The sequence below is a fragment of the Hippopotamus amphibius genome, chromosome 17 (genome assembly GCF_030028045.1).
Source record: "Hippopotamus amphibius kiboko isolate mHipAmp2 chromosome 17, mHipAmp2.hap2, whole genome shotgun sequence".
NCBI lineage: Eukaryota > Metazoa > Chordata > Mammalia > Artiodactyla > Hippopotamidae > Hippopotamus > Hippopotamus amphibius.
The window spans coordinates 26370436-26395091 of NC_080202.1; the positions used below are offsets into that span (position 1 = coordinate 26370436).

The 24656-nt window shown below is 40.3% G+C and overlaps 1 protein-coding gene across 3 annotated transcripts; it reads left to right on the forward strand.

Annotated features, from left to right (window-relative positions):
• Positions 1–17153: 17153 nt before the first annotated feature.
• SRSF1 (serine and arginine rich splicing factor 1) lies at positions 17154–20939 on the forward strand. Of its 3 annotated transcripts, XR_009049999.1 has the most exons (5): positions 17154–17468; positions 17885–18069; positions 18442–18614; positions 19381–19499; positions 20419–20939. XR_009049999.1 is itself a non-coding variant. In XM_057715888.1 (4 exons), the coding sequence occupies exons 1-4, from the start codon at positions 17275–17277 to the stop codon at positions 19417–19419; spliced, it is 591 nt and encodes a 196-aa protein (XP_057571871.1). In that variant the 5' UTR covers positions 17154–17274; the 3' UTR covers positions 19420–20939. The 3 variants fall into 3 exon arrangements, 2 of the variants coding, with proteins under 2 accessions (XP_057571871.1, XP_057571870.1); XM_057715888.1 differs by having other exon boundaries at positions 19381–20939; XM_057715887.1 differs by having other exon boundaries at positions 17155–17468; positions 18818–20939.
• The last annotated feature ends 3717 nt before the right edge of the window (positions 20940–24656 follow it).

Consider the following 24656-nt stretch of genomic DNA (forward strand, 5'->3'; position numbering starts at 1 on the left):
TCCTGCTTATTCCCACCCCAACACTGTAAGCATCAAAATTCACAGTTAAAAGGATGGAAGGAGGAGAGACAGAAGTGTTGTCGACTGTAAGTGTTCAGCCTGGGCTGAAGGAGAGGGGGAAGCCTTAATTTTACATCATTTGGGAATTTTAATGATGATATGAACATTTGAAACACTGAGCTGTGGCTGTGTTCAGGCTTATGGGGAATACAGACTAAGAAAGATCAAGGAAGTCACAGGGCCTGCCTGAATTTTTACCTAGGTGCAGCAGACGCAGCTGCCCTACCAAATTCAAAGACTTAATGAGAGATCAAACTTAAGTTCTTTATAATTACTTCCCATGAGCTGTGCTTGTTTAATGTAACAGTTGTTCAAAAAATATACTGATTGACGGGCTTCCTAGGTGGCACAGTGGTTAAGAAGCCGCCTGCCAATGCAGGGGACACGGGTTCGACCCCTGCTCCAGGAAGATCCCACATGCCACAGAGCAACAAAGCCCGTGCGCCACAACTATTGAGCCTGCGCTTCAGAGCCCATGAGCCACAACTACTGAGCCCATGTGCTGCAACGACTGAAGCACATGCGCCTAGAGCCCATGCTCCACAACAAGAGAAGCCACGGCAATGAGGAGCCCGCGCACCACAATGAAGAGTAGCCCGCACTCAGCACAACCAAAGACGGCAGGTGCACAGCAAAAAAAGACACCCCACAGCCAATTACATACATACATACATACATACGTATGTACGTACATACGTACGTACAAAACCAAACCACCAACCAACCACAAGAAGACGTTATGTTGAAAAAAAAAATATACTGATTGGGAACTGTACTCAATATTTTGTAATAATCTATAAGGGAAAATGATCTGCATAAAAGATGGATATGTATGTATAACTGAATCACTTTGCTGTACATCTGAAACGAACACAATATTGTAAATCAGCTATACTTCCATTTAAAAATATACTGATTTGTTAAATTGCTTTCCTAAGAAACCTAGAAACAGTGATGCCACTTGTAAATAGACCCCACTCCTCAGACTGACTACTGGGGAGAGAGAAGCCAATGAGAGACCAGTCTCCACTCTCACTAAGGGACCTGAGGGGAGTGTCCGGCCAGGAGCTGCCTGACTCTACAGGGTGGAGCTGGGGGGACTGGTACCCAAGGTCGCCACGAGCACAGTCTGCAGCCAGTGGAACACCACCGGCCTGTTCTGAGGACACCCTGAGGGTCCGCCGGCTCCCCTTGGACAGGAAGTCTGGAGAATTGTGAGCTAAATCTTGTGCAGGAGGAGCCGGGAGCACAGACTCTGCCCCATTGGTCGGGATGGGAGGGATTCCTCTCTGGGCTGGGTGGAAGTCCTGTTGAGCTGTTGGTGCCACTTGCTTCTTTGTTTACAATGTATCATCAATAGGCGTCTTTGTAAGTGAGTGCCTGGGGTGAAGGGAGGCCCACAGGTGGGCAAGGGAGGATGGAAATGGACCGGCTGGAAGTTACCGGAGGAGCTTAGAGGTCGTGCTTCTGGATGGCAGCCCAACCTGTTCCCTGGTCAAGTCCCAACAAGTCTGAGTTCTAGCTGAGCATCAGGCTGAGACCTCGCTCTCTCTCTCTCTCTCTCTCTCACACACACACACACACACACACACACGCACACACACACACGCACGCGCACACACACACGCGCACACACACGCACACGCACGCACACACACACGCACGCACACACGCACACACACACACGCACCTGCACACACACACACACGCAGCATTAGGAAGTAAAACATAAAACCCTAGGATTTCTAGCACACGCCTTCCCTATGGTGTCCCCACTGGCCTCCCTGCCTTAAAATATCCCTCTCAAATGCAGCCTGCACGCCACAACCAGATTAACACCCGTCGGTCCCATTTTTACCTCACCCCTTCCTCAGTGTGCTCCTGGATCCCCCATTGCCTTCAGGCTGTAGTCCGAGTCCTAGAAGGGTTTCAAATCACCCACCTTCTCAAACTCAGGTGGCGCTTTCTCCCAATCAAACCTTCTTCGGCAACTACACTGCTCTGTTAAGCCCCAAAGATGCCCTGCGCTTCCCATCTCACCAGTTCACGGGCTTCCCGGGCCTCAGCCAGGCGGGCAGAGCTGCCGGCAGTAGCTGCAACGGAGGCCCAGCCACCGCCTCTGGCTCTGCCACTACCTCTCTTCGGACGGGTGACCTTCAGGAAGACACCTCACTCTCTAGGCCTCCTTTTTTTCTGTCTTAAATTATTAGATTGAACGATTTGGACTTTTTTGTGTGTTTGTTTCTAGCCCAGAGTTAGTGATTCACCTGCTTTTAAGCAACCCTCTGACTCTCAGGTAATTTCCAGGCCCCCCTGACATAAATCCCGTGACAATTACTACATCTCTTTTGTTACTCTTTATATACATTTTTTCTCTCTTGGGCAGCAAAGAGCTTGTTTTCCTTTTATGAGCAGCTCTACCAGAAAAGGAAATTTTGTCTTTCTTTTTTGTATCTTCTGGGTCCCAGTGTTTGTGTTTTTATGGCAACAACTTGACCTGAGGCCCCTTCAAATGGTTCAGATATTTTAAAGTTTCTGCTAGCCAAGCTGTAACTGGACACAAAAGGCTCTGAGTTCACTTGGGGCCACAGGAACACGATTCTAAAGGAGAGGAGGGCAAAGGGTTAGTTGCAATGATATTTTCAAAACCCAAACCAGATTAAAATTTCGTCACTCAGGAAAGGCTGGAGACTCCCACATTCCAAGAACCTGGCCAAGAGATGTTAGGATTACCTGCTTCTGTGCTGCTAGGTGACTGTTTTGGTCCCATTCTGGGTATCAAGGGTCACAGGGCCTATCCTCCTTCCTCTCCCATTTGAGAACCCCATTCAGATGGACTAGGATCATCAGAATGTACATTAGTCCCTAGAAATGCAACATTTGCATTAAGGACTGGGCATCTCTGGGTACCAATGCTAGACAGCTATTTTACTTGCTGATTGGCTTTGGACTAGAGTCGTAACCTCTTGGTGCCTCAGTTTATTGTCTATAAAAGAGGAGGTAACAATAGGGTTATCATGAGAATTAAATAAAATAATGCATGTGAAGCTGTTAGCACTGTGCTTGGCCCTTGTGGTTCATATTACAATAAGATTGATTATGATACCAAGGGTTCAAGGTCACCTGGCTCTGTGCTCTTGAGAGTAGGATTGGATAATGAGAGGACGCAGAGAGAGAACACAGAGGCCCAGGTACTAATTCTTGCTCTCATTTCTTTGCTTTCAACATGAGTTCCAAAGCACCCTCTAGCACCAATGCTATAAAAATCAGAAGTAACATACAGGGGGCAGCATGATGAGTTATTACAAGCAGCCACTAGAAAAGGCTTATGTGTAGGTAAAGTTAAAATGTAAGAAATAGAGTAGCCTCAGAGAATCTGGATTCCATTCACCCTTGAACTCTTCTCTCTGTACAGATAAGCAAAGAAACCCCAAAGAGGAACATCAAGCCAACAGTAGGACTAATTCAGGGAGATTTTGGTGAATTGGAGACTTGGGGAAATCTTTCTCCATCACGTTTCAGGGAGTTATGAAGAAACTAACATTTACTGGGTTTTGTTGGTGGGTTTTGGTTTTGTTTGAATTAACATGCAGAGAGAAAGAGCATTTTGTCATTGATTAAGGGAGCTGAGGGGAGAAATGGTCTGGCTTGGACCAGAGAAAGAGGAGCAGGAGAGGCCGGCATGAGTTGTGGAAACCTCTAGCTAGAGCTATGTAGTGGCTTCAGAAGTGGAGGGCCCAGATACAGCCCGTGCGGAGTTATAAAGCTGGGTTATAAAGCTGCTTCAAGCTAGTCACTGGCCCCTGAGCCATCAAATCAGTGCCATCTAAGGCTGTCCTATCCTAGGAAGTTACTCTCAGGGTGACAGCAGGCAGCAGAAGGGGACAGGGAAGATCTAAACGGTGTGGTATTTGTGTGAAAAGAGAAAATCTTAATTTCTAAGACAGTGAGTGGTAGGTAAAAATCCTGTCAGAGGTGAAAAAAATCTAGGAAGTCTTTCAGGGGTGTCTGGGTAGGGAAATTTGGGGAAGAGAAAAGTGAAAAAGAACTTTTATTTCAGTCTCTGCCATGGGCCAGGCACAGTGCTAGATGGCATTTTTTAAAATATCAATATTTAAAGATGCTTACCATCAACCAATAATTAAATGTCAATAAAATAAAATATCAATTTTAATGAGATATAATTCACATATCATACAATTTACCCATTAAGATGTACAATTCAATGTTTAAATGTACAATTAAAACTGTACAATTCAATGGTTTTTGAGTATATTCTCAGAATTGTGCAACCACCACCAGCATCTAATTCCAGAGCATTTTCATCCCACCCAAAAGAAACTCCATACCCATTCGCAGCCACATACCCCCACCACCATTTTCTCCCAACTCTCACCCTAGGCAACCACTAATCTACTTTGTCTATTCCGGACATTTCATATAAACGGAATTATATGTTATGTGGTCTTTTGTGACTGGCTTCTTTCACTTAGCATAATGTTTTTAAAGTTCATTCACGTTGTAGTGTGCTTCAGTACTTCATTTTTTTTAATATATTTATTTATTTATTTATTTATTTATTTATTTATTTATATTGATTGTGTTGGGTCCTCGTTGCTGCACACCGGCTTCCTCTAGTTGTGGCAAGCAGCGGCTACTCTTCCTTGTGGTGTGCGGGCCTCTCATTGCAGTGGCTTCTCTTGTTGCGGGGCACAGGCTCTAGGCGTGCGGGCTTCAGTAGTTGCAGCAGGCGGGCTCAGTAGTTGCGGCTCATGGGCTCTAGAGCGCAGGCTCAGTAGTTGTGGCGCACGGGCTTAGCTGCTCTGTGGCATGTGGGAATCTTCCCGGACCAGGGATTGAACCCGTGTCCCCTGCACTGGCAGGCATTTTTTTTAACCACTGTGCCACCAGGGAAGTCCCTCTACTTCCACTTTCTACTTTCATGTATGATTTAAGGCCTCAGATGTCTTCTAGTTTCATAAAAAACTGAGTTTGCATTTCTGATTTCTGTACTTGTATTTTTTCAGATGAGAATGGGACAGAAATGTCTATACTCTGCCATCTTAAAATCAGAAGTCTTCCAGAATCATGATTTGTTTGAAAAGCTTTGATTCATATTTGTGATTTTAATCTGAAAGTTGAAGAGAATTTGGTTAATTTTCTAAATAGAATTTTATAATATTTAAAAAATATTTGGCTTCACCGGGTCTTTAGTTGGAGCATGTGGGATCTAGTTCCCTGACCAGGGATCGAACACGGGTCCCCTGCATTGGGAGCGTGCAGTCTTAACTACTGGACCTCCAGGGAAGTCCCAAATTTTGTAACTATTGGGTTGGTGAGTAGTGTTACCTTAGGAAATTTTTCTTTTTATTAGATTTGCACGATGGCCATGAGTGTTATATATGGGCACTGTTCCCAACACATTTGTGCAGTTAGGGCTCTGTGTATAAATGAAGTTAGATGTACTGGTACCCTAATATAACAAACTATAAAACTCTTCTTTTGTAGACAACCACTACTAAACATCTATTATCAGCAGATGTTTTATAACCACATAATAACGTCTACAGTGGATGTACAATAATGTCTACAACGGATGACCAATTGCCCATGGAAGTGATCCAGTTCTTCAACAGTACTTACTGTGCATGCTCAGTTGCTTAAGGTTGGCACACTGGAAGTTGAGCTGAAGGAGATGGGAGATTAGAATAATCAATCAAAACCAAGGCACCAAAATGACAAGACCAAATATCTTGAGTACTGAATACTCAAGCATCAGTGTATGTTTGCTGAACAAATTCTGTGTACCTGTGCTACAGGCTGAAAAATAAAAAGAAATCATGACACCTTTCCTCATGGAGGCTTCAATTCACTTAGAGGAATTACATTATACACATGAGCAACAATGATCACATAAGTCAGAAGATAGGAGTATGGCAAGGTCCATCTTCCTGACACTTTGCAGGGTGTAGCACTGGTAAAATTTGGAGTTGCCAGTGTCCGGTCCCCAGCTTCTTGGGTGTTGAGAAGTAATTGCAGCAGTGGCAGATAGCACAATTCAGTGACAAGGCAACTGTGGTGGTGGCTACTGCAGCTCTGTGATCACTGAATAGCATTTTAGGCGGTGTGCCAAGTTTTGTTGGGTTTTTTTGTTTTTGTTTTTGTTTTTTTGGCTCAAGCGTTCAGGTTCTGGCTTCCTGATCTCCACTTTCCTGATTGTGGCAGAGGAAGCAATATTCTTGAGAGATCAGTTATGCAATGTTCTGGGAGTCACACCTAGAGGTCCACCTTGAGCCCACTCCTCCATTTCTTCCAACAGTTCTGTAAGTGCCTAATCTCCTGTATTTAGTCCCTTTCAGCTTAAAACATCTAGAGTGTTTCTGTTTCCTGCATTGAACCCTAACTAATGTAGAACTAATGTTAAGAATTTGAAGTGAGGCCTTCCCTGGTGGTCCAGTGGTTACGATTTCACCTTCCAATGCAGGGGGTAAGGGTTCCCTCCTGGTCAGGGAGCTAAGATCTCACATGCCTCGGAGCCAAAAAACAAAACATAAAACAGAAGCAGTATTGTAACAAATTCAATAAAGACTTTAAAAGTGGTCAACATAAAAAAAAAAAATCTTAAAAAAAAAAAAGACTTTGAAGTGTTTGAATCAGATATATTAAATGTGTACTTCAAATATTTAATAAAATTTGATGAACTACTTATATAATTGCTAAATGTTTGAGGATTGAATCTTTTAAATGTAGGTATTAACTGAATATTAATCATAGAATAAGTTAAAATAATAGATCTTACCATTATACAATGTATGATTAGATTAATAATTATCAAGATATTTTTAAGTTTAGGAAAAAATTAGATTTTAAAACTTAAGAATTTTGATATACAGTCATCCCTCAGTATCTGCAGGGGATTGTTTCCAGGATTCCCTGTGGATACCAAAATCTGTGGATGCTCAATTCCTTATATAAAATCGCATAGTATTTGCATATAATCTAAACATATCCTCCCATATACTTTATTATTTTTTTAAATATTTAGTTATTTATTTATTTGGTTGCACCAGGCCTTAGTTGTGGCAGGCGGGCTCCTTAGTTGAGGCATGAGAACTCTTAGTTGCGGCACGCATGTGGGATCTAGGTCCCTGATCAGGGATGGAACCCAGGCTCCTGCATTGGGAGCATGGAGTCTTAACCACTGTACCACCAGGGAAGTCCCCCTCCCATATACTTTAAATCTCCAACAAAAAATTAATCAATAGGCAATCTAAGAGAAACAAGGAAAATTTTATTCAAGCCACCTGAGGATTATAACCTAGGAGACAGTCTTTCTGAAAGCTCTGAGGACTGTTTCACCTGTTAGAGGTCAAGGCACAGTTATATAAGTTTTTGAGACAAAGGGTCATACATCAAAGTAACACATTGACAGTTTGCACAGTCCAACAATGTGAATAGTGGGTTATTGTGACACCTTACAGGATTGAGAAAGGAATGTTATCTCCTAAGGAGTTACCTTGCTGGCGCCAGGAGGAAATTGGGTTTTTTTTTTTTTTTTGGTGAGTAGGCATTCCTGTGTCTTCTAAGGAGATCTAGTTAATGTATAATGAAGATGCACAATGCATGCTAAAGGGGAGCGGGATAGTGGTTCAAACAGGCAGAGAGAGAATTTTACATTTAATTTCTCTTGTCCTGCCTTAAAATAATTTTATTCCATCACTTATAATACCTAATACAATGCAAATAGTATGTAAATAGTTGTAAATACAATGTAAATGCTATGTAAATAGTCACTAGCATACAACACATTCAAGTTTTGCTTTTGAAACTTTCTGGGAATTTTTTTTTTCCCAAATATTTTCAATCTGCTGTTGGTTGAATGTGCACATACAGAACCTGCAGATACAGAAGGCCAACTGTATTGAATATCAATGAAAACATAAGTAGGTATAATAGTATCCCCCTCAATGGAAGTTTCCCCTTAGACAGTAAAAAATACAATTGACATTTAACACTCTATCTCTAGTCCCTCAGACAGAATCTAGCACTGGAGAGCGTTCAATGAAATGTGTTAATAGAATGAGTGAGCAACAATACCATGAAAGATTTCATCATCACAGTTTTAACGATGAGGAAAGTGAAGCTCAGACAAGCTGACCACTAGGCCAGAAGCCCCTAAAATTGGGTGTACGCACCCAGGGGGTATGTGAGACACTACTACACATTTTAAAATCAAATGTCTTATTATGTGCACAATTGTATAGAAGTCACGTACGCAATATATTAAAATGTACATATGTGAAGGGTTTGTGCTCAAAAATGTTCTATTGATGGTCAGGAAAGTTTGTAGGCTACTGTGGTAGACCGAGGGCAAACTGTCCTGGGCAGGTGTCACGTGACTTTATGTTTGTACCCACAGGACAGTGAGGGTGTTCCAGAAATGTTCTGAATGAGAGTGAATACACAAATAGATGAATCAATGAATAAAAGAAGATGAACTTAGACGCCCCAGGTAATACAACTAGTAAGTGGAGGTGTCAGGGTTCAAATTCATATCTGTTTAACTCCAAAGTCTGTACTTTTCCAAAAACAGGCTCCTGCCCAGCACACCAGATTAGCAAGGGGGAACCTAAGATGTTTTTCCAACTAGTTGGTTAAAAGAAAAAAAGACAAGCCCTGAGAAACAAAGAAAAGCATTACATTGATCAGGGAGTTTTGAATCATCCGGTCAGCTTTTCCACAAGGGAGACATGCTTCACAAACACAGAAAGACAAAAGAGCTACATCACACTTCCTCTAGTTACATATTTGGATAGCACTAGAGGGTGTGTCCTGCGTGGCCAGGAGCACTTCTGTTTCTCTGTGTGATACATGGAGAGGATTTCTCAACTTCTTTCCAGCATAGGCCATATCTCCCCTCTCAAAAACAAAAACAAACAAAATCTAATTTAGGCAAGACCGCCAACTTTCTTTTCTACTAAGCTGTCTATCCACAATATCAAGTTAGTCCCAAGACAGACTCACTTGAGTCTCACTTCTTCCTTCTTCCAAAGAGGAGTAACGTGGAACAACATCTGAACCAAAAACATTGAAAATCTAAGACCATAGTTGTTTAGAGCCTGAATAAAAACCAGTGTTAATTACTGAAAACCTGTGCCCAGAGCACTCTACTGCTAGTTGATTTCCACATTATTTCATTTAACCTTCACAACAACCCTGGGAGTATTATTATTATCCCCCCCCCCCATTTTATAGATGAAGAAACAGAGGCTTAAGTATGTTAAGGTATTATGCAAGATCACACAGATAGTAAATGGTATAGGCGATAGGCGATTTAAACAAAAACCCATTTTGTTCAAAGTATATCTTTCCACCGCACCAGATTTCCGGATTCCTGAATAAGGTATGCAGAGAAGTGCCTCTGCCTACCCCTGGCTGCCAATAAGTAACATGAGCAAGAAGTAAACCTTCTCTAGTTTGTTAAGCCCCTGAGATCTGGGGGGTTGTTTTATTACTGAAGCATTACTAACAGAAGCTGGTTGGTGTAAAAACAATGGTGTAAACTTTGAAAGCCACTTTAATAACATGGTACAGTGAAAATCATGCTTAGTGAGAGCCTCTATTACTTTATACCATCCCCAAACAAGTACGTACTTTTATATATTTATTTTTTTTAATTAATTAATTTATTTATTGGCTGTGTTGGGTCTTTGTTGCTGGACACGGGCTCTCTCTAGTTGCTGCGAGTGGGGGCTACTCTTCATTGTGGTGCGCAGGCTCCTCATTGTAGTGGCTTCTCTTGTTGTGGAGCACGGGCCCTAGGCGCATGGGCTTCAATAGTTGCAGCACATGGGCTCAATAGTCGTGGCACATGGGCTTAGCTGCTCTGTGGCATGTTGAATCTTCCCAGAGCAGGGCTCGAACCCGTGTCCCCTGCATTGGCAGGCAGATTCTTAACCACTGTGCCACCTAGGAAGTCCTACTACTTACTTTTATTTAAAAGGCTCAAAAGGGCTTGAAGCTCTGCAGGGAAGACCCTGAGTCTGTCAGGGCATGGCTTTGGCATTCAAATAGTTGCAGACAAATTGGTGCATAAACATCTAGAGAAATATATTCTGATTTGTTGTTGTTGTTTTATTGAGAAAATTATTTAAATCTCCTATTTAAATAATAGTTGAGAAACTAAAGAGTATCAGTTTGAAGGGACACCAAATTATAAGTCATCTGCGGGGAGATGGCAAATAGCTTGGTCTAGCCCTATTTATACAGCTCATATCAAAAGGGGGCTATTTTTGGGTGGCATTTCAAAGTCACAGAGGTGGAGAGACAGTCTCCTTGACTGCAGAGAGACAATTATATCCTTCTAAGGGCAATTAGAGAACTTTAAGAGTATGCGGTCAGGGAACTTTGCTGGTGGTCCAGTGGTTAAGAATCCGCCTTCCAATGCAGGGGACGTGGGTTCAATCCCTGGTTGGGGAACTAAGATCCCACACTCTGAGGGGCTACTAAGCCCACAAACAAACAAAAGAATACACTGTCAGATGGGAACTGTAACTAGAGCCCCAAATATTCATATGTATACTTGCAAACTAAGAATTTATAAGAAAGGTTCTAGAATTGTGACTTGATAAAACATTAACAGAAATGCCAATAATTTATAGAAATGTCTATAAAGCCTGGATTTAGTTGAAGCTAGGAAAGCACATTTTAAGGTGATAAGCAGTTACTGTATCTATAAAGGTGGAAGATATGAATAATCCTTTAGACTGTTTCTTTTGTGTTAGGAAGCCTACTTAATGGGGCTCTCCAGTTGCACAAATTTAAAATAACACCCACTTACCTTGGGAAAAATTACAAAGAAAGCTCTTTTCTGACTGCAGATATTTTAGACTGAGAAGTTGAATATATTATTGGGTTGGCCAAAAAAGGTCGTTCAGGTTTTTCCGTACGATGTTACAGAAAACCTCGAACGAACTTTTTGGCCAACCCAATACTTGGGCATTAAATCATTGTTTTTGGCAAACACATGCTACACCACTGCAAAATTATTATGGGGAACTAGGAGTGTATAGATAGAAATACTTATCTCTATATGGATGTAGATATCTTTTTATGGGGATGTGTATGTTCTTATTTAAGCTGTGGCTTGCACTATATCAGAAACTGAGATCCAGAAGACCACATAAAGGATACTCAAACTTGTTTTTCATCACTTACCAGGAGAACTGGAACTGGAAAAAGAAAAATGTACTGCATCATGTTTGGCTGATGAGGTTCAACCTTGACAATGCAGTGAGAAGGTCCTACCTGTGGTATTAATTGTGAACAATCCAGATTTTGGAAAATGTATCAATGTTGGCCCATAAGGACCTGATGAAATTGTTCTGTTGAAGGCAGAGGGAAAGGTTACATTCCTGCAAAAAGAGAGGAAATTCCTTTAAAAGTAAACATTCTCATTCTCAATCGTCTTATATAAAGATAGATCCCAAGACAGCAAATGGAGACTCTGAATCAAGGGAAAGAACTTTCCCTTCTCTGGAGTCTGGATTCTACGAAGAGTAGAAATTAACTTGGAAGGAACTGTAGCTGGTGAGCTCCTCACCACATGGAGGCAGGTGGGAGTCAGACAAGGAAGGACTCCATGGGCATGGGTGTAGATTGTAGACTACCCGGGTATCCACATCTAGTAATTCTCTGGGGCCAGAGTGCGGTACTAGCATCGGCCTGAAAGCTGCTGGGCTCCCAGAACTATGGAACACAATCTTCAAATTTTGGAAATTTCATCTACAAATTCCATAATGAATGAACATTAATAGATACTTACTTAGAACAAAACCTATATGGATTCTTTGCATGCAACATTACTTCAATGCAAGAATTATTACAGAGGGGACTTCCCTGGTGGTCCAGTGGTAAGACTCCACACTGCCAGTGCAGGGGGCCCGGGTTCCATCCCTAGTTGGGGAACTAGATCCTGCATGCATGCCACAATTAAGACCTGGCACAGCCTAAATTAATTAATTAATTAATTAATAACAAATAGTAAATAAAAGAACGATTACAGAAATCTGCACGCTTACGACAAGCAACTTCGAGTCAGCGAGACTACCAAAAAAAAAAAAAATGCAGCCAGCCAGAGCAGAGCAGCAGGCTTGCAGGTTACCTTCACATTAAACTGTAGTAATGGCTGCTGAAGCATGTGTAAGCAACATATCACTTGAAAAAGTCTATTACTTATGTTTACAACCATTAACAATATATTACCCAACAAAAACACCTAGAGAGAGAACGTGACAAAACTGAATTTTTAAATCAGGTTTAAGCAAAAATTACAAAAGCAGGTTTCTCCCTCTTGGCCAGAGGTTGGCAACCTTTTTCCGCAAAGAGCCATATATTTTAGGCTTGTGGGCCATGTAGTCTATGTTGCAACTACCCAACTCTGCAAGCAAATTTAGAAAAGCAATTCTGAGAGTTTTCAGCTAATCTAACTTTTAAAACAATAAAGGGAAAAAAAAAGTCACACTCTCAAAACTTCAAATAAAAATTTTTTTATTGAAATTATTTCTAACATACTTGACAGCAGTATTAACACATAATACCATCATTACTACTACTAACAGATAACACTTATGTAGGACTCGCACTATAAAACTGCCCCCAAAAGGTAGCATTTTTATTAAAGCATATCTGCCATATTTTTATTATAATTCTTTAAACAGCCATTTATTCCAATTAAGAAATGTACAATATGATGATGTGGAGTTTTAATTTTTAAGAGAAAAAACTTAGGCAGGAAGAAGGAGAGAGGGAATAATAATATTAATAGGAAGAAGGAGACATGGTGAAAATATATCTCTTTGTAATAGATCATTTTAAGAGCTGTTTTCCAGGAAAATCATATACTATTGTTATCCATAATGGGACAATAAAGATGCGCAGAATTAAACAAAAACAAAACAAGAAGAATCAAAGAATGAGGGAGGCCAGTCCTAAAATAAGATTACCAAGACTATATTATTAGATGATTTCTTTGGGCTTGAAAAGTGGCTATCATTATTACACTGTGAAATGAAAAACAATCCTGGTACCCATTGTGTCTATCCACTGACAGAAACATGATACAGTTTCCATAGAAACAACATCCTGCTCATCTAAAGTCCCATGTTTTTCAAAGAGCAGTCAGTGAATAGTCAATATTTATTTTAACAGAAAATTTACTGATAATAAAGGGAGTTACAGCAGCAATCTGTCCTCAACATAGTTTACTAGGGAAGATGAGACAAAAATAAATGAAACAAAAAGATACACTACTAATATTTCTTCCCTTTTCAAAGAATATTAATCACTAAAATAAGTGGAACAAGGGAATAGAGAATTACGCAAGTGAACTCTTTCTGGAGGTGACTGCTATTCACAGCCAAATTAAGTATTCCTAATCTTTATGTCTCTTTACCTAGTAAAACTAACAGTTATCCCCATAAATGACAGTAGGGATTGACACACAAATACTGAAAACAGAATTTCTGGATTAGGGAAGCCTTATTTCAGTGCAAATTACTCTAGAATACCTCCAAGTCTTAAAAAAAGCCTTTAGGGGAATGGTACTGAAGAGTGATTTTGCTGATTGTGGAGATATCTTTTCCCTAGTCACTTAAAAAATTTTTTTATTGATTTATAATTTACATACCATACAATTCGCTTGCTTTACTTGTACAGTTCAATGATTTTGGGTATATTTACAGAGTTGTATAACTATCACCGCAGGCATAGAGTTTTAAGTGCTAGGAAAAACACTGAAATAAAGTGAGTCTTGTGATTTCAACGCTTATGGTAACTAACTCTTTGAATTTCTTTTCCTTTTTTTCCCCAAATAATTATTTTCAGGGTACAGTATAGTGTTGACACTAGTTTATACTTACTGGATTGGATCAAAACCATTTAAAAAGTTTCTTTTTGAGGAAGTAACTTTACATATACAGCAACAGTGTTGAAAATTAGGCAGCTTCTGAGACAAACTGGTAAAATCCATACTTAATAAATTAGCTGGTTATGAGAGCAATCCATAAAACTGTCTGTGAACGTGTTAACTGAGGAGTTTAGAAACACGCTAAACCCCTAAGACGAGGATATAATCTCAGGAGGCAAAAGGAAGTGGCTGTAATCTGGTCAGCAAAGATCTAATCAACGGTCTAGTACACTGTTTAGAGAAAGTCTGCATGAAGATTAGCCTACAGAAAGAGAATTGCCAACCTTTACTCAGTCAGCACTATTCAGCGAACAGAGATACAAAATCCAGAGGGTATGAAGTTTCCTGTCTTCAAAGAGGTACACTCTGTTGTGGGCAGGGATCATTTTCCAGGTCTCACCAGGATCTGAACGAGACATGTCTCAAAATGATTCACCTCATTTTGTTTTGATTCCTCATTTACTAACAAACTGCCTGATTTACTTTCCACAGCTAACAAAAAGTTTTTTTGGTGTGTACAATTTGAACATCCCAGTTATTAAAAATAAATCTGCTTCACTGCCTAACAAATGAACAAATGGTTTGGTTTATGTGCTTTCTTGTTTTTTCACTCTTGTGGACTAAAACATGCCAATAAACTCTGTGGGACACTGATAGTATAAGATCACACCCTTAAATGTAATAATCTCCAAGATAATGTCATCCTAGGAGACCTTGGTAAACGGCCATCCAGACTTTTCCTGCTACACCCTGACCTTGTCATAGACCCCAGAACCTATCATTTGGTTACACTCATATACAATAAAATAGGCTGACAGAGAAACATGAATGTCCTATTCACTCTATATTAAATTTTGCCTTGTATTCCTACGAACTGAACAAACTCAGAAATGACTGCATTAAATTGGACAAGAATAAATCAAAGCAAATTCATGGTTTTCTTATTTTTCTGGAATGAAAATGCCTTGAAATTAAAAGCACCTATGTTTAAATCACTTCAGTTATTATTGACTTAACATTAATCAACAGAAGATGAACCTGAATAATCGTAAATTGATGGATAAAGTTAGAAAGAAAATGTGCTCAGTAAATAAATATTGAATGTAAGAACCAATACATGATACGCCTACAATTTTTTAAAAATTCTCATCTCTTCTGCTGCTAACCAAGTAGGATAGTCTTAGAAAATGAATAAATCTGTTGAAATAGTGTTTCTTTTGGGCAGCTTCTCATTTTAGAAATTATCAGGGTCTTCTCTCTGTCTCTCTTTTTTTTTTTTTTGGCTGCCCCGTGGCATGTGGGATTCCCTGACCAGGGATGGAACCCATGCCCCCTGCAGTGGAAGCAAGGAGTCCTAACCACTGGACCACCAGGAAAGTCCCAGGGCCCTTCTCTTCTTAAACTGAAAGCTCAGTTTAAAAATATGTCATTGAAGGATGATCTAAAGAACAGACAAAAAAGTACATACATATATACACATAATTTTGGAAACCACCACAGAGATTTCAAGGCCTACCAAAGATTCTCTATGGACCTGTTGAGGAGCAAATTAAATTTGTATTTTGGGATTACTGAGAAACATTTGTAAAATACATTCAATTAACTTTAAGAACTGAAAAAATGCTCTTCTCCTAAACAATCTTTTTTTTTAATTTCAAAGGCACTTTGCATTTTAAACATATTGTGTTCCCTTCTTTACTGTGACTTCCGGGACGGCCAGAGACAAATCTGCAGTCCATCGCTAGGAACTCACCAGATTCTTACTGTAGGCATTTTGTGTACTAACCTTATCAATAACTTCATTTTAATCCTCCTCCCTTATTTTCCCCATGATTTCTCCGTCCAGTTTTAGTAATGTTTTATGGTATCTCTGTAAACTGCCTCACACCCCTGGGGAGAGAGGCTGTTGCAAATAAATACATAATATGAAGAAAATCAACCTTACACTTAGGGTGCAGATCTCTTTCAGCATATTTATGACTGCAGGGTTTGTTTTTTTTTTTATTTTAATTCATCACTAATATTTAGAAATCCCAGCATTTTATATAAAAGTCCAGATTTCAGATGTGGAAAAAATGTAAAAAGTTCTTATCTCCCTGGACCAGTCCTGAGCAGTAACTGTGGTCTCCAGTGGTCACAGCAGTCCTCACACATTCATTGTGTTCATTCACATTACTTGAGAGGCCTGGTAATGACTTCAAAAAAAAGGAAGGAACTTCAGGATTGTGCAATACACTGAGGCAGGCACGCTTTTTCTCGTTCTTTGAAAGGCGTTGGAGAAATAACAGGGACAATTTATTCTGCAACCTTCGCTGGACCTTTCCGCTGCGTTAGGCCTAGCGATGAGCGATTAAAGAGAGAAGCAGAGGTCTGGGCCCTGGTTGGCAGGTACCACCAGCGGCTGGTCAGCACGAATCACCGCCGCTAGCACAAGGAGCGTTGAACTGAGCTATATACAAAACTCGGTTCTGAAACGAAGATGGAACGGTACTTAGCGTAGAATATTTACTAAGGAATCTAAGCTGGGTTCCCCTACATTAGACACTTGTCTGAGCAGCGCACCATCGGTTCGCAGGAGACGGGTAGGAAAGACAAAGTCACGGCTTGGCTCTGCGTTAAATCACCAACTCAACTCCCAATCTAGGCGCACTCTCCAGGGCTGCACCCGGAAACGTCCAAGGCTGCCCCCGTTTCCGGAGCAACCGCCCGGTCCCTCCCCCTTTGACTCCGCCCCCGGGAGTCTTTCCCGCCAAAGGCCGTTAACACCGCAGAGCATGGTGGGACAAAGCTCTAGGCTAGGTTTCACCAAATCCTTCCAGGGCACCGTTGCTTTAAAAGACCCATTCCTGGTTAAAATGATTATTCTTTAGGACTCGACAGAGATTAATAACCCCCTTTACCAGGGCTCTGTATTTAATCTTTCCCACTCAGCGGGTCACTCCATTCGCAAATCTCTCGGCAAATCGGAAACGCGGGAACTTTTTTTCCCTTCGCGCGGAGGGTGACGTCGCGCGTGCGCCAGCGTCCCTTTCGCAGCACCCGTTACGCTCTTGCGCGTGCGTAGTGAGATCGAATAGCTGCTTCCTCCCGCTTCTCTTCCTCCCTCCCCCCCATATCCGTGCGCCGAGCTGATAAAGGCGCCATTTTGGAGAGGCCGCGAGAGACGTGGTGTCGCTGCGGGCTCGCTCTGCTGCTCGCTAGGTTTGGTGGGAAGGCCTGTTCTTGAGTCCGCGCTTTTCGTCGCCGCCATGTCGGGAGGTGGTGTGATTCGTGGGCCGGCAGGGAACAACGATTGCCGCATCTACGTGGGGAACTTACCTCCAGACATCCGAACCAAGGACATTGAGGACGTGTTCTACAAATACGGTGCTATCCGCGACATCGATCTGAAGAACCGCCGCGGAGGGCCGCCCTTCGCCTTCGTTGAGTTCGAGGACCCGCGGTGAGGCGGCCAGGGTCTTGTGGCCTTGAGGAAATAGGTTGGAGTAGTTGGGGAAGGCGCTAAGGCCTTCACATAGAGAATGGGGACGTGGGCTGTACGGTTGGGAGCAAGACGAACCGCTCATGCAGGAGTGGAGTGAGGAGCCGAGTCGGTGAGGCTTCTCTGATGGCTGGGCCCCCGGACGTCTCCAGAGCCGACTCGCAGGCTCGGAGCGGGAAACTGAGGCGCTGAGGGCTGCTGTAGTGGTCGGGAGCCTGGCGTGCTTCTGGGTGGGGGAGGGGCCATTCCTATTATTGCAGCGCATGTGGGCTCTTCCACCCCCGGTGCGCATGTGCGGGGGGCAGCTAGCTCCCAGACCGACTTAGCCGCCCCTCCCGGCCCTTTTTCTTACCCCTTTGCTTTCCATGATCACGCAGGGATGCGGAAGACGCGGTGTATGGTCGCGACGGCTATGATTACGATGGATACCGTCTGCGGGTGGAGTTTCCTCGAAGCGGCCGCGGTACCGGCCGAGGCGGCGGCGGGGGTGGAGGTGGCGGGGCTCCCCGAGGCCGCTATGGCCCCCCATCCAGGCGTTCTGAAAACAGAGTGGTTGTCTCTGGTGAGTTGACCGTTCCGTGCGGGTTGATGAAAGGGGACGGAAACCACTTGAAAGTTTTCCTTGCATGACTAGTTTGACAAATGCAGGTTTTCATGCCACGTCTTAAATTACTTGAGTCTCATGGGTGAACTTAGTAAACAAGGATTACTGTATTTGAGATTTGCCAAATTAGACTGCAGTACCTAGAATATGAAGATCTTACTTTGTAAATAATTTTGGGCTCTTAATTTCCAGAATCTTAACAACTCTTTAACCTAGGATGTTAAGGTTTGTCGTTCATTTAAAAGTAATCTTTGTTGTAATGTTACTTAAAGTTAAGTTTAATGTGGAATATAGGATAATTGGTATTGAAAAAAAAAATAACTTTTTCAGGACTGCCTCCAAGTGGAAGCTGGCAGGATTTGAAGGATCACATGCGTGAAGCAGGTGATGTATGTTATGCTGATGTTTACCGAGATGGCACTGGTGTCGTGGAGTTTGTACGGAAAGAAGATATGACCTATGCAGTTCGAAAACTGGATAACACTAAGTTTAGATCTCATGAGGTAGGTTATACACTTATTCTTTTCTTTGGCCAGAATTGGATACAGTGGTCTTAACATTGGAATTTGAAGGTAAGATTCAGGCAAGGGTGTCCAGATAAACCCAGTAAAGTGCCTCTGGTTTAAGTTACATTGTATTCATTCAGCATGCCTGAAGACAGGTGAAAGCTTAGATCTTTCAATCGAAAGTTCTGTCTATTCAATAGGGAGAAACTGCCTACATCCGGGTTAAAGTTGATGGGCCCAGAAGTCCAAGTTATGGAAGATCTCGATCTCGAAGCCGTAGTCGTAGCAGAAGCCGTAGCAGAAGCAACAGCAGGAGTCGCAGTTATTCCCCAAGGAGAAGCAGAGGATCACCACGCTATTCTCCCCGTCATAGCAGATCTCGCTCTCGTACATAAAGATGATTGGTGACACTTTTTGTAGAACCCATGTTGTATACAGTTTTCCTTTATTCAGTACAATCTTTTCATTTTTTAATTCAAACTGTTTTGTTCAGAATGGGCTAAAGTGTTGAATTGCATTCTTGTGTAATATCCCCTTGCTCCTAACATCTACATTCCCCTCATGTCTGATAAATTGTATTTTAAGTGATGTCATAGACAGGATTGTTTAAATTTAGTTAACTCTCCATGCTCTTCAGACTGTGATACTGTGTAAATGTCTGTTCTGCTCTGGTTTGTGTGAACTGGGATGTTGGGGGTGTTTGTGGTTATCTTACCTGGGGAAGTTCTTATGTTTATCTTGCTTTTCATGTGTCTTTCTGTAGACATATCTGAAGAGATGGATTAAGAATGCTTTGGATTAAGGATTGTGGAGCACATTTCAATCATTTTAGGATTGTCAAAAGGAGGATTGAGGAGGATCAGATCAATAATGGAGGCAATGGTATGACTCCAAGTGCTATTGTCACAGATGAAATTGGCAGTATTGACCTTATACTAAAAGGCAAGGGTTTAAAATGATTATATACACCTACCTTAAAACACTTGCAAACATCTTATGCAGTTACCTTTAGCTGCAATTGCTTTGCTCTTTAAACCTTGGCAATTGTGGCAAAATTACTTTGCCCATTTTGTAACAATTTATTTTGCTCCCTTCCCTTTTTTGTTTTAATAGGGACTAATGTGGGAAGAACTGGCTAATTTGTCACAATGCTTAGTTACAACTGTTAATGTGTGACCTGCTGTTGGTGTACGTGTGGGTACAGGGTGTCTTTAATTCCAACCAGATAGAGTATAATATCAATACTGCTAAATCTGCATGTCCTCTGTGTGACTGATATAGCGTTGCTACTTCATTTTTTTTTAAGACAAAATGAAAGCAAAATATAGAATTCCAACGTATTGGTGTAGATAATATAGTTGGGAATACTTTTAAGTCTCACCTTCCCCTTTAAACTAATATTCATAATTGACTCATGTTTAAAACACTTTAATTTACCAATTAAATTACAGATGGGAGCATTAGATTTAGTTTAGACTTAGGTGGGTAGCAATACCAGTAAACTTTTCAACTACATAACTTTTTGCAACCACAAAACCTGTAATACGCTGTACAGTAACAAGTGTTGGCATTATCAGTTGAACTGTAAATATAAAATGCTTCTTCCAATTAGTCTCTATGATGATTAAGTTTCTAAAATTTATCTGAACACCATTCAGAAACTTGTTTTGGGGAATTTGATAGTTATTGATGTACATCTGTTAAACTGATGACAGACATAACTCATCATTCCCCAGAAACCTTTTTTGATTACAGTATCTAACATTTTGCCTCCTCTTTTTTGGTTTTGCTGGTTATAAAGGTTTGGATTGGAGAGGGCTCACTGGATCCCAATCCTTGGAGCTGGATCATTGGATTCAAATCATAATGTGGATAGGATAGGGAGGATGAATAACAAGGATTCATGGAGCGGGATCAGATTACCAGGAACATAGGAGTGGATTCCTGCCCCAACCAAACCGCATTCGTGTGGATTTTTTTTTTTTTTATTCAACTTAATTGGCTATTCCAAAGATTTTTTTTTTTCCTATTTTTGACGATTGGAGCCCTTAAGATGCACGATGGAATTGTGTTTTGCATTTTTTGGTAAAAGGAGCAAAGCGAGGACCTGGAGATATACGCTGGAGCAATCTCCTTGGAAGGATTCAGCACGAGTAGATGGTAAACATTTAAAGGGGAAAGGGGGGGTTTGTTTAAAATAGTAAATCAGTAAGTCACTTCTAAATTTAAAGAAAACAAAATTGGAGTTGAAGAATAAGTAGGTTTCCAATTGGCTATTGCCATTTTTCTTTGAAAAAAATAAACATTTTTTAAAAAACTATGCATGGTTGTCCTTTTTCCTCTTGTAAGATTTTTTACTGGTTGACTAGTCTCAGCTAATACTTTAAATTGGTAAGATTCTGATTCTTGTGCTTATGTGTTAGTAAATTAAAGATTCTTGAAAGGAATTTTCAAATAAATGATATTAGCCATCTCTTACTGTTAATTGTTGTAAAAGTCTTGAGGGGAAAATAAGAAAAAGTGAGAATAAGGCAATTGTGTATGTAATGACTTGGGTGATCTAGTCTCTGAAGGATAAGCTTCAGAGCTTTGATTTAAAAATGATTACAAGTTTATAGATGTTTATTTTTGGTTATCATCTAGACAGCGTAGGGTTTTGTGCAAAATCTGGTGAGGACTAGTAAATTAATGTTGGTGTTAGCCTTTGAGTTTCTCAATGAGATTAAACTCATCTGAAAAATTGGTAAGTATTAAATTCAGCACAGATTAGAATTTCTACCAGAAATCACATTTTCTGTTTGAAATGTGAGTAGCAGACTAGAAGATTAACTGCTTATTTGAATCATTGCTAATAAAAAGCTGGGCATTTAGAATTTTGCCTTGGAAGTCTTCTCAAGCATAAAGTTATTCTGTATCCAGACATACCAAAAGCAGTGATTACACCTTGTAGTCTACTAATTTTTGTATCTTTACTGACAGCCCCTTGATAGCCTCTTTACTTGATGCTAAATTTTCAACTTGGCAGTGGGGGAGGCATTTTTACTTAGAATTCCAATCTTTTTCTTCTAATTTCCTGATAGCTAGTCACAACCAGCAAACCACTCTTTCTGCACCCCAAAGATAGCTAAGTCGTAACATTTCCCTTGGGTGTAAATTATAATTGGAAGCAGACTGCTATTCAGGTGATGTAATTTCAAACCTAGGAACCACTAGAAATAATCTTGGTAGTGGAGAAAATGGGCCCAAAGATTTGCATAAGGTCACCCAACCAATACATTTAAATGAACCTTGTGGAATGTCAAGAAGAGAAGGGATAGTAAGTCCAAGATTAGAACTCAATTTTAAGTAAGTAAAACACTTGCTATAGTTTCATTAAGGGAGTAACTAGTTAAGTAAGAATTCAGAAAAACTGTTACAGAGCAGACTTAATATGTAAAGCAAGTTCTGTTTCATCTGTAGAATATACGTTGGTATTTTTTCATGACATTTAATTTTGGAAAGATTAATGTGAGCTAGACTTAGAGCAAGCCAGAGTTCATTTGTGTTCATTGACTCTTTTGCAAATAGGACCAAAATGAAAATTGCCTTCAGTCAAAGTTTAGTGCGTTAAAGCTAAGTTGAAGGAAGTGCTCTACTAAAAGTTTTAGTTCCAACCGCAGATTGAAATGAGATAGAAAGTATTACTTCCCTGATGTATAGGCTGTTTAAGATTAGAGAGGACTTAACTGTGTATGAAAGGTAGAGGGGTGCAGATTTTCCAGTTCAGTAAGACAGCTAAATGCTGTTAAGGGGAGATGCAAACTTTGTTTTTCAGTCTTAGAAAATAGACCTTAAACCTCTACCTGTATTAGCAGCTATTAGAAGAAAGTCACACCCTTTTGGAACTAAAAGCTGTCTTGGATTTTCCCCTTTTCTCCCTATTTATGTCCCCTTAGATATTGTAGGGAGCCTATAATTAGTTTATTTTCTAACCAAGGAAAAACTTAAGTCTCTAAGAAGCAATTATTTTTCATAACGTCAGATTGAGTAACCCACCTTGCTGTTCAGCCCACATCCTTCTGGAAACAAAAGGTAAGAAACACATTTTCTGATTCCTAATTGTTTGGGATCTGAATTTTATTAATTTAAAGAAGATACTCTGGAATATGAACAGATTTCCCTTATTTAAAATGTCTTTCCCCTTAAGTTTTATAATAAATTGGAGTGTTCATGTATCCCCTCATTGTAGTGCTTAAGTTCAATATGATTCTAGAGTTTTAACTTTGTCTTTGAAATATATCTTGCTCATTAGGGCTGGGGGTTTTTGAATTTTTTTTTCCTCAAAGTTTCTGTTAAGATGAATTTCTTGTGTGCCTTTTTGCTTACTTTGTACATGAAGTTGTAATGAAATTGCAAACGAAATAAGTTATATGTCTGTATTTACCATAAATAGTATTAAAAGGAGAGAAACTGTATTAGACTGAAGTTCTGTTATAATCATCCTTTGGTTTAACTTATTTCTATCACGGTATGAAGAATGCAAAGGCAGAAAACTGGTTCACAACCTCTTATCCCAAAACTCCAAAAAGTTTTTTGTTGAGCAAATTGAATGTAAAACACTACCAAAATCGATGCCTTTGTTTTCCACTTAGTGTAACTAAATTGTCTTCCTGCAGAAATATTGACGTGTCAGTTGCCATAGGCTTTGCTGAGGGTGTTATGTGACAAAGGGTATATATGTATGTATATATATATATATATATATATATATATATATGATTATAAAGTGCAAAAAGCTCTGAATTTCAAATACATCTGCCCCAAAGAGTTCAGGTTAAGGGATTGTAGAACTGTTACAGAATACACAACGAAAGTTTCTGTGTAGTTTTAGCATGTGAGTGAAAAACGGGTTACTGTGGATCCTTTATTAATTGAGCTGTAAGCTCCCCATCTTTTTAGGCTGAAGCAGCCACAAGAAAAGGTATGACTCACATTTCTTTATATTCTGTTGCTATGGTGGACTCAAAACAGTTGTACTCCATTAAAGGAAATATTCTGCCATCCCATCCTATACAGTGGAATGCTCTATCTAGGGGTAATTTTTTCTGGTACTTTTTTTCACAGGAACATTGATCAATCTGATCCTGTAGGAAAAGGTGGGATTGGCATGAAGTAAAGAGATAAGGAAACATCTATTCATTGTGTCCCTTGTGACTGTCTATTGAATAAATAGTCATCTTGGCAGAAACTTGCTTGAAATACAGATCCAAGAAGTTACAGTATACTTATACCAGCTTATTCTTGTGATTGAGAACTTGGGGGGAAATGGGGGGAGTAGGCAGTGCTTCTTGCTGACTTTTGAAAGCTCTACCTGACAAAAACCTTGAATGTAGTTGTGATTTTGTAGGAATGGAGAAAAGGATTTTTTTTTCTATTATAAAAAATCTCTTGGTGTTTTTGTAGTCTTTGTCACAGAGAAGTTAATTTAGGCAGAAGTAATCTCATAATAAACATTTTAAAATAGATGCCTCGCTGGGTTATGGGAGATAAAAATCATGCATGCGTTTGCCATAAGGAGGCTGGCTGTTAGGTATGCAAAACACAAATGAAACAGAACAAACAGTTAAAGTAGATCCTGGGTGTTTCATCTTCATCTCTTAAAAAAAAGTTCAAAGGAGTTAACATTCAACCATCAGGCCAGTGGCTAACTCCTTTTACAATTAATCGATAGAATTATCAATGTGAAGATAGTGGAAACAGAGCCTTCCTAGAATGCTGTATTCATCCTCACCAAATATACTTTTTTTTAAGAACTTTTATTGAGCTACAGTTAACAGACAATAAACAGCATGTATTTAGAGTGTACGATTTGGTATCCCAACCTCCCAATTCATTCCCCCCCAATCCTCTCTGCCTTCCCCACTTGGTGTCCATGTGTTTGTTCTCTACATCTGTGTCTCTATTTCTGCCTCGCATTTCCTCTTTCATAGTTGTTAGCATTTGCCTTATGTATTGAGGTGCTCCTATATTGGGTGCATATATATTTATAATTGTTATCTC